This window comes from Protopterus annectens, chromosome 6.part0 (genome assembly GCF_019279795.1).
Source record: "Protopterus annectens isolate FY-2018-M chromosome 6.part0, PAN1.0, whole genome shotgun sequence".
Lineage (NCBI taxonomy): Eukaryota > Metazoa > Chordata > Ceratodontiformes > Protopteridae > Protopterus > Protopterus annectens.
In genome coordinates, this window is record NC_056737.1 from 1841904690 (window position 1) to 1841919284 (window position 14595).

At 42.6% G+C, this 14595-nt stretch overlaps 1 protein-coding gene across 3 annotated transcripts in view; it reads right to left on the minus strand.

Moving 5' to 3' along the window:
• The window catches only part of STAT1 (signal transducer and activator of transcription 1), a 1683855-nt gene that overhangs the window by 976716 nt on the left and 692544 nt on the right, over positions 1-14595 (minus strand). For 2 of the 3 annotated variants that reach the window (XM_044075193.1, XM_044075194.1), the window contains 2 exons: positions 14091-14185; positions 11637-11788 (listed from right to left, as the gene is read on the minus strand). In XM_044075193.1, the coding sequence (XP_043931128.1) occupies positions 11637-11788; positions 14091-14185 (247 nt within the window). The remainder of the gene's footprint in view (positions 1-11636; positions 11789-14090; positions 14186-14595) is intronic. The other variant, XM_044075195.1, reaches the window with a different exon arrangement.

Here is a 14595-nt window from a genome sequence, read left to right on the forward strand (position 1 = left end):
ACACAAACATACACATCAACAAGCTAGCAACACTAATACATGTAATGTGCGATATTCTGAACATTTGACACTAGTACCTGCAACCATGTACATGGATCCCTGTCATACAATCAAACACTCATATGAGTGAACTTCAGAATATCAACAGAAAAACTCAAACTCCCAAAATAACAAAACCAAACACAAGTCAAAAACACTTTTTTTCCCCACACCCCCTAATAATTAAATATATAAAATACCCAAAAAGCACTGTTTTGAGGAGAAGCAAAGCACCGGACAGCTGCAGGTACAAATACAAGTTTATTGAGAGAACCACACACAAAACGTTTTGTGTGTGGTTCTCTCAATAAACTTGGATTTGTACCTGCAGCTGTCCGGTGCTTTTCTTCTCCTCAAAACAGTGCTTTTTGGGTTGTTTACTTGTCAGTTGGCTTGCACTGTTCTTCTGGACTTTGTTTATAAATATATAAACTCTGACATCACACCACAGTGGGGAAAGGAATGTTACTCTGATCTCTGCTGTGCTGAAATCCCGCACAATACAGGTCATGTTCCCTTTGATATTATGGGAGTTTGAGTTTTTCTGATCGAAATTTTAACTTTTTCTCATATGAGCATTTGATTATATGATGGAGAACTGTGTGTGTGTGTGTGTGTGTGTGTGTGTGTGTGTATATACGTTTGATGATTTTTCTCCCAAGGCCACTACTGGAAAGAGACTTTTAATTGTCTTAATCAGCCAATCCTGGTTAACAAAGAAAATAAATAAATAAAAACAAAGACAGACATGGAAACTAGCTGTAGCTACAAAGCAGACAGCATCATGTTAATAATGCTGAAATTGCAAAACCATTACTTAAAAATGTATTGGTCATGTTACAAAAAGTAACAAATCTTTGTGGTTGGATATAACCTCCACACCGTAAATAATACCAAATTCTGCAGCTTTTGGTGCAAAAACTGTGTTGATTTTGCATTTTATTTGGTTGGTAAAAACAGCACCCTAAATATTTTTTCAGTGCTGAAAATCCTAGCCATGACATCATGAAAGCCTGAACTCATAATGCCTCACTGCCTAACTTAATGCATAGACTACTATACTTCCATTTTAAATGCATTAGTAGTTCCTTGCTTCCTATAAAGTCAAGCTGTGAGCTAGTTCTTGCAGATGGAGCACCTCACACTGGAAATGAACACATGACGACGTAGTTGTGAAACCACAATGTACATTAGTAACAATTCCTCCGTACAGGGTAAGTTATGCTTGGTTACCCAAAATGCTCTGTAGCTGTATGTAAATCATTGCTCAATTCATACCATGACATTATTATGTGAGTGTAGTTACAGTGAAAACCTGAGACTATAATCTATATTTTTTGCAAAATCACTTGCAATTTTATCATGAGGAATACAACAAGAAATTAACATTAACTGTAATTCAAAGATACTTGCAAACACAACCAATACACTTTAAATAAAGGACAATGCAAATTCACTGATGCAAAATATCTAAGAAAATAAAGCTTCACAGAGGAGAAGTCTCATCAAACACATCTAATTAATTTTCCTGAATAACTAAACATGAGGAGAGTCATGTGGGAGGAACCTATAAAACATAACAGATACTTTCTTACCATACAAGATTTATGACATGACATTCCTCCCATATGTCAACAGCTGAGTTCTTTACTTTTTCTCAGAAGCTACTGTGCTGTGGGGCATGCACGTGTAGTACCAGCACATGCAGTTAGGTCATGTCCTGACTACATACACATACAGATTTCCAGAGCTTGGCAGGTCACCCCAAAACTGACCAAGCACAAGATGTATCTCCATCATACTTGATCCCTTCCATTCAGTGGATGAGTCAGCTCTGTAACTGGTGCATTACTACTCTGACAAGGTGACAGGAAGGTTAGAGGAGAAACACTCATGGTTAACAATATCAACGGCTTTTGGCAGGACAAAAAATAATGCTCTTATCACTATTCAAGGGAAGGGCTAGCAGACATCTTGATCAGGATTGTGCTGACTGCACTGTGTCCTGAAGTAATGCTACAAGCCAGTCAATAAGGTACTATAAATTCAGGAAGAATGTAAACTGTTTCAGTACAACTTTTTCCATGACTTCAGCAAATGGAAGGAGTATAAAACTGGGTCTGTAACTACCAAGTTTACAGCTAGATCCTCTTTTGTAACTAAAAAGGTGTACTGCCCCTTTAGAAAAGGGGAATAACAGAGCTTTGGTAAATGACCAAGTAGAGATCAATATAATAGACAAGCACAGAGATAATACAGTTACCAAGAAGGAAAGCCATAGAGGAAATGAAACAAATTAAGATAAGCTTCTAAGCTTACTCTTTTTTCAATAATGAAAAAAAAATAAGGGAAAAGATTGAGAATGCAGGCATGAAGGGTGAGGTGGGGGATCCAAACTGCTGATAGCTACAAGACGAAACTTTAAGACTGAGAATGAGTCAAGATGACTGACTGCACCAGTGGCAGGCAACAAATCTTCCAGGTCTATGTGCAGACTAGCTATTGGCACAGAGAAGCTGGCTGATGTCCTTTCAGAACAGCTGCAGCACACCCATTGTGATTATCTTGCAGTATCTCTCAGATGAGTAAAAATGCTCCTTATTCTACACAGCACAATCCACCTATTCAGTACAGCATATGTGTATGAGTAATTGTACAACAGAAATCTGTGGAATTTTACACTACAAACTATTTGTGCCAGTCTGTCACCTGCACCTGTACATAAAAGTAACAAATCTATACAGTTTAGTCTGCAAATATGCTTTACATACTTTTGCTTTCAATGTAAAGCTTAAACTCCTCAAGGAAAAGATAGCATTAAGCATTCTTCCTCGGCATCAGTAATGCCGACTTTATTTTTTTATTTTCTCTTTTTTTCCCTTTCTATTTTTATGCAACACTATGAAGTTACCAAGGTTGATATATGGAACACTAGCTGTTTGTGTAATGTTAATCTAGACTTCTGTTTAATATTAAACAATGTATTTTTTATCTCATTTCTGTTACTGCCTGTTTGGCTAGGGTCATGGTGGCAGAAAAGGGTCACTGGACCAGCCCACAATGCTGCTAACAAAGTAAATAAAACCTAATGAAAGGGGGCATGTAGTCTAGGAACTCAGACATTTACGAAGAAGGAAACAAATTCCTCACAAGTGTGATGGTAGAGATAAACTGAATTACAAAAAGTACAGTTGTGTGCACTTACGATAAATGTAGATGTTCGTGTGTATTCACTGTTGCAATCATCACCTGTGGGTTATCCCTGCTGTGGTAGCCCTCGGCTGGCCCGAACACCAGAGTCAATGTTTTTGTGCGCCTGCTGCTGTCGCCTGTAGTCTGACATCAGGTCATCAGTACTATAAAGCAAAGCAGCTGACATCACTACATTAGTTTTTCTTGCCCTAACCCGTTAGAAGCACAAGGGAATGGAGAGAAGCGGTTCTGGTGGCTAACGGCCACCTTGGGAAGCATGTGTCCCCTTAGGGGAAGATGTGAAAAGGGGGATGGAGGGAGGGAAACTAAGACTGCAACAGTGAATACATCTACATTTATGGTAAGTGTACACAACTATACTATCTTCTTCATGTTTCACTGTTGCAGTCATCACCTGTGGGAGGATTTCCAAAGCTGAGGTAAAGGGTGGAAGGATAGGTAGAGTCCTAGGTATGGGTCAGAAGGCCCTGCAGAATTGCAGAAGCAAACCCTGCCCTAGACTTATAAAAGGGAGGTAGGTGGTAATGCTTTGTAAAGGTATGGACAGAGATCCAGGTGGCCGCTTCCAATATGTCCCTGGTAAGTACTCCTCTGAGGAAGCCAGTGGAAGTGGAGGTTGCCCTAGTGGAGTGGGTATGGATCGACTTAGGGATGGGTTTCCCATGTAGTCTGTAGCACAAATGGATACAGTGTGAAATCCATTTGGAAATGGTTTGTTTGGAGATGGACTTCCCCTCTGCCCCTGGGGCAAAGCTTACAAGAAGCTGGTCCGTTTTTTCTGAATGGCTTAGTGCGGTCCAGATAGTAGCGGAGTTGTCTGTGCACATCTAGTGAGTGTAGAATTCTTTCCCCCTTGTTTTGAGGGTTGGGAAAAAGGTGGGAAGGTGTACGGCCTGGTTAAGGGTCACATCAGATACCACCTTGGGCATAAAGGAGGAATTAGTGCTCAAGGAGACTCTGTCTGCATGGAAAATTATGAAGGGCTCAACAATCATGAGAGCTTGAAGTTGTGAGACCCTTCTGGCTGAGGTGATAGCTAGTAGGAAGGCAATCTTCCAGGAGAAATATTTCAATTCTGTTGAAGCGGCAGGATCGAAAGGAGGTAAGGTTAGTTTCTCTAACAAATAATTTAGGTCCCAGGGTGGAGTAGGAGGTCTTCTGGGAGGCCTGATATTAGAAGCCCCTCTGAGGAATTGCTTAATAAAATGATGAGAAAAGAGGGTTGGGTCTAAATCATAATGGGCAGAGATGGCCAAGGCATGGATTTTAATAGAGGAGAAGGATAGGCCACTATTGAGCATCTCTGCTAGTAATCCATGAGAGGGATGGAAGGTTGGGAGGTACTGCCCCCTTTTGATTGTTTCCAGGAGCAGAATCTTTTCCATTTTCCTGCAAAGATTTTCTTGCACCGGGCCTTCTGGTCGCTGTGATGATGTCCAGAAACTCTTTGCTTAACAGTGGCTTGTTGTTAGTTTTTAGTTTATGAGCCATGCTGATACTTTGAGAGTCTGTAGGCCTGGGTGCAGTACCTTTCCCCTCTCCTGGGTCAAGAGGTCTGATCTTAGGGGAAGCAGCTTTGGGGGTTGTAAAGTCAGACTGCATAGTAAGGAGTACCCGATGCTGTCTGGGCCAATCTGGAGCGATGAGGATGGCCTTTGGTCTCTCCTCTCTTATTTTGATCAGAACCTTGGGAATAAGGGGCAGAGGAGGGCATGCGTACACAAAGAGGCAGCTCCAGGGGAAGGTCAAGGTATCCACCTTCCATGCTAGGTGGTTGAGGTGCGAGGCAAAGAGGTCCACCTCTGGGGTCCCCCACTCCTGGGTGATTTGCAGAAAGATTTCTCTGTGGAGCTGTCATTCATGGGGGTCCAGTAAGTTTGTAATTAGGTGGTCTGCGAGCATGTTGTTGATCCCTAATAAGTATTGGGCAATTAGGTGTAGCCCCATGGAGGTGGCTGTAAGCCACAGACTCATGGCTAACCTGCACAGGGGGTAAGATTGGGTGTCCCCTGCTTGTTGATGTACCACATTACTGTGGTGTTGTCTGTTTTTATAAGGAGGATCCCTGGCCTGAGATGGGGTTGGAAGGAAGTCAGAGCGTTTTGCACTGCTATCATTTCTTTCTGGTTGATGTGCAAGTGAAGTTTCTGGGCATTCCAAAGGCCATGGGTACACCTGCCTGCTAGGTGAGTGCCCCTAGCTATGTCTGAAGTGTCAGTGGTGATGGTCTGGTTGGAAGGGAGGAGGACCTTGTTCATGGCACAGGTCTCTGCCACCAGAGAAATTCGTCCCTTCTGCAAGATAGCAGTGAGAGAGTGGTCTTTAGAGGCTGACAGTGCTGACACCAAAGGTTCTTTAAGTACCACTGAAGCTTTCTCATGTGAAGCCTGGCAAGAGGGCCTTCCATGCACCCAGCAGACAGGGCCAAAGTAAGCCCCGCAGGGATAGGACATCCAGGCCCCTATCCCAGGGCCAGCAAAGAAGCAAACAATGGACCACTTCCGCCTCTAAGGCAGGGAGTTCTAAGCCAAGATTCTATGGTATGTATCCTAGGGATTGCAGGAACTTCCTCGCAGTGAGGTGACTTCTGTAAGCCAACTGGTTGAATTATAGAGGCAGGAAGCTCTGCTTTTCTGGGGATAGGAAGGCCATTAGGGTTGCTGTGTCTAGCACAGCTCCCAGGAAAACAATTTTCCCGGTGGAGTTTTGCTTTGATTTTTTCTCGTTGATGGTGAACGCTAAGGAAGTTAGGAGTTTTTTTGACAAAGGGAAGATCCTGGATCAACTTTTCTTTGCTGTTCGCCTGATTGAGGCAGGGTCCAGGTAAGGGTAAATCTGTATATTTCTCTGTCTGCAGAATGCTATAGCCAGGCCAAGCATTTGGTGAATACTCTGGGAGCAATAAAGCCAAAGGGCAGTGCAGAGAACTGAAAGTGCTGATTGCCTGCTCTGAAGCACAGGAATTTTCTGCATGATTCCCTGATGGGAATGTGGAGGTAGGCATCTTTCAGGTCTAGTGTCACCAGCAAGGCATTTTGTGTGAGGATAGGTAGGAGCTGCTGCAAGATTAGAATTTTGAATCTGGGGACCACCAGGAAGGTGTTCAGTTTGGATAGATCTAGGATGGGGTGCCAAGTGCCCTCTTTTATGGAAACAAGGAATAGTCTGGAGTAAAAACTTTTTCCTGTTTGATCCAGAGGGACAGGTTCTACTGCTCCCTGGGATATTAGTGTTTTTATCTGTTTTAATGCCTCTGCCCACTGGTTTGGGAAGTGGCCCGGGTATCCTCTTGGATTTGGGAGTTCGCTGAAGGAGAATCTGTATACCTGAGAAATTATTTTTAATACTCATTGGTCTTTGGTTACAGAGACCCAATTGTCCTTGAAGAGGGTGAGCCTTCCTCCTAGTTTTAAATGAGTGAAAGGAGGGCAGAGGGGGGAGAGTCATTGTGAATGCTTACCATAGAAGCTTGGCTTAGAACTCCCTGCCTTAGAGGCGGAAGTGGTCCATCGTTTGCTTCTTTGCTGGCCCTGGGATAGGGGCCTGGATGCCCTATCCCTGCGGGGCTTACTTTGGCCCTGTCTGCTGGGTGCACAGAAGGCCCACTGCTTAGAGGGGAAGTTCCTGCTGAATCTGGGCGGTTGAACTTGAAAGAAATCTTTTACTGTTTGCATAGATTTTTCTTTGTCTTCCATCCTTTTAAGCGCCTCTTCTGCTTTTTCCCCAAACAGGCTTTCCTTATCTAGGGTTGCAACTATAAGTTTAGACTTGACATGATCAGGGAGAAGTTGTTCCCTCAGCCATGCATGTCTTCTAATAACAGATCCTGTCACGGCTGCCCTGCTAGAGGCTTCTAGGGCATCATATTCACATTGTAATGAGTGCTTGGCCACTTGACAAGCAGAGTGTAGTAATTCTGCCAGCTCTTTTGAGTTGGCACAGTCAGGATAGGTAGCAATCTTCTGTTTTAATTGTTCCAAAGTGTGTTGTTGATATCTTAACACATGGAACTGACAACTGAGTGCTCTGATAGCTAAGATGGCAGAGGTGTATACTTTCTTATCCCATCTGTCCAGAGCTCTGGAGTCTTTGTCAGAAAGAAGAGGATTCTTGGCAGAACTAGTCTTAGCTCCTCTGGGTCCCTGTATAATGACCTCAGGGTCTTCAGCAGGGTTCCTGTACCGGTATTTGTGAGAATTCAGTACTCTGTAGTACCCATCAGGTTTAGCTGGAGCAGGTTGCAGGGCATCAGGGGCTAAACTGGATTCAAGAAAAACATCATCCGCCACTTCTAGAATAGGTGGGATGGCCAGGGGGGTCTGTGCTGGGCCAGGTCCAGAAACTCTCTAAGTTGTTTCTCTGAATGTGGGTAGTCCTGAGATTCCCAGTGAAAATGTTCCCTCAGGGAGTGAAGGGTTTCCCCGAAGGAGAGGTCCTCTGGAGGGGAGGCAGAGGGGATGGTTTCCTCTGCATCTGAATCCTCATAAACAGTTAAGGGATGTTGTTCCTCTTCAAAGGCAGAATAAACAGATTCCTCAGACTCTTGGTCTGTCACAATTTCTGGAGAAGGAAGGCTTTTCATTTTTGGAGTTGGGGCTTGAGTACCTCAGATAAGGGAGATGAGATCCTCTGCCATTTTAAGCATTTGAGCTTGGGATGGGGGAGCAGTAGCAAGATGGTGGCTAGAAGCAGATTTCCAAGGAGTGGCCTGGCTTTGAGGCCTTAGAGAATCCGTTGGTCTCTGAGAAATGGTAGTCGGAATGGAAGACGTCATTTTTTGTCTGAAATCGGTAGTGAGAATGGCCTCCTCAGAAGCCGGTGCCTGTGTTGCGGCTCCGGATCCAACTGAGGCAGAGACAGCCAAAGGCTCAGAAGACGAAGTGGATTTCTATGGTATACCGGACTCTGAAAGGGTCTCGGCAGAGGCCTGTGTAGAAAGCGAGTCGGGCATCAGGGGCTGCGAAAGCGCCTCACTGAATTCCGGCGAACTGATGACTTGCTTAGCAGTAGCATCGTTGGAAGGCTTAGCCTTGTGTGGCCTGTCTCTATCTTTACATTTTTTCAGAATGACGGCGGATTGTTGGCTGATGGAAGCCATACTGGAATTTGAATTCAGAATACAAAAATAATTGTCTCCAAAAAGAGCCCTACGGCAAATGGTTCTCGCATTAAAGAGGGCACAGAACCGGCAACGAGGGACGTTGTGGTCTGGGCCTACACAAGTGATGCAGTAAGAATGGAAGTCTCGATGTGGCATCTGCTTTCCACAGGCGAGACAATTGTTAACCTTTTCGGACATCAGTTAGTGCAAGAAAAAACGGTCCCCAATGGGGTACTTAGCTTTAGACGTTTTCTGCTGAAATTCTAATTCTGGTAGCGACCGACTGGCACTCGTGTGAACTGCTACTGCTACGGGCTCCATGGCAAGACAGACAGATGTAATGATGTCGGCGGCCTTGCTTTATAGTACTGATGACCTGATGTCAGACTACAGGCGACAGCAGCTGGTGCACAAAAACACTGACTCTGGTATTCGGGCCGGCCGAGGGCTACCACAGCAGAGATAACCCACAGGTGATGTCTGCAACAGTGAAACACGAAGAACATCGTACTTGACCCAGAAAGCACCGGATGGATATTTTCAGGAGTTTCCTTAGACTGCAAATGTAGGTATGTAGTCTCTGACAACATCTAGCATAATCCTTAAAAAAAATGTGAAACGTTATAAAAAGATAAAAGATTAAGAAGCTTTAGTGTGTTCTGGATTTCTCTAAGTAAGCAATAATTCCCAACAGGATGAGCATTACAAATAAATAATGTTCTCTGAGGGTGGTGAGGCCAGAATCTGCATTCAGAGGGTCTAACCACCCCTCTTAGATAGGGTCTACATTAGATCACCGAGTGCTTAAAAAAACGAACGGCGATTAATCGACCCTATGTAAGAGATAGCTTACAATTTCGAACTGTCAGTACAGCAATCTTTTTCCTAGGGGGAAAAAAATCGCTGTTCCAACTACCAAAAAAAAAAAAAAAACATACTTTAAACATTACATTAAGTGGGGGGCTTCGCCCACCCACACCCCCCCTACTTAAATATACCAACTCCGAGAACGCACTACAGTACCAGAAATGGCAAAGTAATGAAGTGGCCAAGCGGATTCTTTCCCAGGGAAAGAATTCACTTAAAAGCCGCTTCGATATTTTGCCGTTTCGGGCTTTTGAGTTCGTCTTCGGTCTTCTAATAGGGAATCCTTAGATAAAGGTCTAGCTGATAAATTGTTCTGTAACTGTTTTTTTTAATTACTATGCAGTAAAATACTTTCTCTAGCTAATGTTTAAAACTTGTTGTACTACATGTAACTGTTGTTGTACGAAGTATTTTACATCCAAACTATAAGTTTTTTAAGTACTTAATGTCAACACACAAACACATGCACACAAACATTTAGAAGTATGGACAGACAGACTCATAAATAAATACATAGAAGCACACACACACACACATGTGCACAGCAGTTATAGACAGTTTGATGAATAAATGTTTTTCTTTGCCTCTCCCTCCCACTGCTGGTTAGAACCACCACCAAACATGGATGCAAAACCTGTATTTGGTCTGTGTCTGAGATAGTCTAGTCTGAAGATTCTCGCTTGTACGTTCATCTTTATAGCTCAATGCATCAGATGAAAGCACTGAAATACATTTTTTGTATGCTAAAGGCTGTGCTGTTGTGTTTTGAGGCCTTTATTGGCCATCGGAAACCTGTATTTTTTATTTATTGATGTGGATACTAGTTTCACGTATTTCAGCAATACTACAACAGTGATTATCATCAGGACATCAAATGTTTTTCTTTACCTCTCCCTTCTACTGCTGGTTAAAACATACTGGTGAAAGCTCTTCTTTGCCACTTCTACCCATTTCTGACCACTAAACCCTTTACGCCCCTTCTATCATCCATACGGTCTATAACTAATTGTATTTCTTTTAGCTCAGACAATTCTGCAACACTGAAATGGAAGGACATATTTCTATATGGTGTTTGCATCTTGTGTGTGTGTGTGTGTGTGTGTGTGTGGGGGGGGGTTGACTGCTCCCAGTTAGCAGTCATCTGTGAACTTGGTCAGCCAGAGGCCCTTGACATCTGCTTTGATTTCTGAGAAGTCAATGACAAAGAGGAGTAGGCCCAGCACGGAGCCCTGAGGCACTCCAATGGCTACTGGCCTCTTTGTGGAGGTGGTCTCACCAGTCCAAACCTCCTTCAGAATTAGTTTCTCTGTCTTGGATTCAAAGAGTTCTGGGAAACACTCCAGCTTCCCTACAAACCTAAGCTGGTCTAAGGAGGTTATAGGAGAATGAATGAATACAGAACAGAAACAGGCAAAAGGTTTTCTAAAATCTACTCTTTCTTGCCTGTTAGCTATAGAAGATACATCATTTGCTACATTTATTTAAGATGCACTGCATAAACTGGGTTTAAAGAAGTTACTGGTAGTTCATTTAAGAGCATTTCTTGGTAATCTACAACACATTTACACAGTATAGGCAAGACTCAAAACACAACATGTTCTGCTTTATGAAACTTTCAAAAGTTTTAGTCTGCATTTCATGGTGTGCATTCTAATTAAAGATACTAGGTATCCAGTGTAGCAAATTCTACTACTACTTGTTTGTCTTTTCAGCTTTTCCCAGTAAGGGGTCACCACAGCGGAACTCCGGTCCGCTAATGATTGGCAGTAGATTTTTATGGTGCCGAGTTGCCAGCCCTAAGCCCAACCTTCAGCGAAGGCACGCCCATTCACGCATGTCTTTCAGAGGCCACTCGACTGCGGGGAGGACATGCAGACTCCACACAGAAGGCACTCCCCGCACACTAGCTGAGAATCAAACGGGAGAACCTCTTGCTGTGAGGCAACAACGCAAACGCTGTACCACCGCTACTAATGAACTTAAATAATCCTCTAGGTGTTTATTAAGTGTTCAGGTCTGTATACACAGTGGCTATTCCACAATCACTAGTCAACTCGGTCAAACTGTAAGACACATCCAAATACAAAGTTAAACACTTAACATGGAATTTCAATGTCTTATTGTTCTTTCTATTTATTATGAAGGTTGCTACAGTCATGTAACAATCAAGTCAGTGATTACAAGTTTTAATTACAGAATCAATTTCACCCTACATGTGGAAGTGTCAGACCCAGCAGGTAAATATGCATGTCATGTCCAATATGTCCCATAAGATGACAAGATTCACACCCACGTCTGCATGACCTACATCTAATGTGAAAGCTCAGTAAGACAACCACAAGTTTATACTGCAAAACTGTACACATTACTTCATGCATAATTACTTAAAACAGTCTTTAAAACAGAAAATCCCTACCAGTTTTGTAGCTGGTCAAGACATGCATTAGGAGGCCCACCAATGCAGGCAATCTGCTGTCTCCGTTTCCAGTCCACTAGTTCTTCAGTGATCAGAGCAACCTGAGTCTGCTCAGTAATGTTTAGAAGGTCAGCAATTTTAGTCACAACTTCCTAAACACAGAGATACAAAATGCCTTCAGCTTTCATAAAATCAGTTGTGAACTTGAGTTTATATACTTAGAAATTAACTAGGGAAAACAATAAGCTCTACAAGGCATCACAAGCATACAGCAGCCATGTTCTTACCATACTAGATGATTTACTATAAGACCCTTCATGATGATTCCTTTGATTGAGTTTATCTTAAGCAGCAATCACCATTCTGTTTCTTTAAAAAATACTGAAGTTCCATGTTTGGAAACATGCATTCACCCTTACAGATGGACTCCATAAAGTAAAATACTGCCACAAAGTAAAATACTGGCTACAAAAGTGCATCCAGAAGGTCACAATTTGCTCCCATGTGAACAGTGACTAACTTCTTGCAAATAAATTTGTAACAATGACAATCTGAAACTTACACTATTAACCAGGTAATATGCAAGTAAACACCTCTCTGTCTTACTGGGAAGTGGGAACTCTTAGCCAAAGCCGATGAACGAAACATTAATCAGCCAGGTGATGGAGGGAGGGTATTCCCGACTAATCAGAGAGAGCCTACTCATACAGCAATTGACACTGTAAGAACATACTTGTTACAGATCTTATTTATAAGCCAACTCAATGTGTTCCCGGCTGGGGTGAATCTCAAGCAGCATGAAAGGAGCCAGAGAACCACAGAACAGCAGGTTTAGAAAGTTGAGTACTGGAGTACTGTTTTCCTAAAAGAGATATGATAGTCAGGGTCATGGTTAAGATTCTTTCTTGATTTATGCTTGGTGAAGGTGTGCTTGATGGCTAAGACACCTTGGTAGAGACTTAAGAAATGAAGAGATTCTTGAGTTCTTGAGGCAAGGACTGGAGGTAGCTATTTCTTTAGTGGAATGAGTTTTGATCTCAACATTAGCTCAAATAATGACAAAAGATAAAGCAACTGGAAATGCACATGAAAAGTGGCTGGTTGGCAACCTCAAGGTCTTCCCTCCCTGGCAGAATAAAAATAATCAATTTGTCAGCCTTCCTAAATTAATGTGTCCTTGTCAAGTAACATTTGAGATGTTGATGTACACCCAGGGTATGAAAGCCCTCTTCTTCCTCTAGGTGAGATCTCACACCTACAACTCATGCTGCCACTAAATGTCAAGCATCTGCTCATTAGCCCCTAGGATATGAGCCTTGGCAAAGGATGACCTGATGGACCTAACTCATTAAGCACTTATGACTCAAAATGGTATGGAAATCTAACCTTGGAAGGAAGTCCTCTATTCTGAGGGCTGCAAATCTGTAACCAGAAAAATTAAGAGCTCATCTTCTGGGATAAAGACAGGTGGCTTCAAGTTCTAGCCAAGTGTTACTGTGTGGCAAAAGAACCCAAGGATATACATCTCCCCAAGATGGAAGTGGGGGAGGCCTGAGTCTTCACTACATAAGGATGAGTTCAGTACCAGCAGGGACTGGAGAGTCAGATGAACGCCAGCCCTATGTCAGGGCTTCACCAGCTCTGCATGTGCTTTTGCTTATGATGATCCTCATAAATATGTTTGAGTCTGTGAGGTTGACTTATCCATTTAGTTCCCTCCTGAGAAGCTCTTGAAGGCCACCATTATTTTGGTAACAAAGCAGGCCAAAAGCTTGTCCTGATGCTGCTATCAAATGGAAGGATTAAACTGCTGACAGTTGTGGCAGTTTCCTTGCTGTACTCCGTGGAACAATAACAATGATGCTGGTGCAGGTCTAGGCTGGTCATCTGACAGCCACATGGACACTTAGTGTGCTGGAGGGCTTCATTGATGATAGCAAGGATCATGATCCAAACTGTGCAAGTGGAAAATAAAGAGTTGGAAGAGCTGGGGGATGTGTGCGCTCATGTAGCTGAAGTATATGTCACAGTGTTTGTCGGTGCAGCTGTGCACAAGTACCACAACAGCAACTTCTACTTTTTACTGAAGGGTGACTGTTGAGAATATGAACTCAACCAAGAACCCATTAAGGAAGGTCTGTGATATTAGATCCAACAATAAAACCACTAAAGCCCAGGCATCCCAACCAATACACATGTAGTTCTACAGCAGAAATCTATTTAAGCTATGGCTAAACCCAAAATAGTTTTGACAAAGTAGACATTTACAATATTGGCAATGGAAGCCTGTACTACTTTTCATTTACAAATAAGCTACATAATCCCTACATCCATGGCTCAGCTAACATCTCTAGCAGGGGGGCTGCAGAGGTATGAGAAAATAAGATTATTTATGTTCACAACAGTATTGCTTCAGATCACAGCGTTTTGTTAATTATTTCATCAAGACATTACCTTCCTTCTCAACTGTAGTGTGAGAAACATGTTTTGAATAATCATCTGCTCCTGCTTCACTTCTTTCAGGGCCTTGCCACTTGGTTCATGCTCTACTGGTCAAAAGTAACAGAAGTGCATACACTTAGACTCTATACTGATACATGCTTTCTGATCATTAACACAGTCTTCTAACAAGTCATTTTCTTATCATGTCATCCTAAAAATGTTATGCAATTAAAATATAATTTGCACTGCAATTGATACAGTAATCAGAAAAGCAGAACAGATAAAACAATATAGCAGAAAGTACAGCTGTGTAAGAATTTACCATGACAGTAGATGTCCTGCTGATCACTGTTGCAGTATTCTAAACTGTTGGGTTATCTTGCTAAATAATCACAACATCCAGCTGTGTTACCAAAGCCAAAACTATCCATACAGCCACATCTGGACCTAAGCCCGCATGCATAATAGTACATAAGCAGACACACAAGTGTAAATCCTCAGACTATCTCACTGCCAG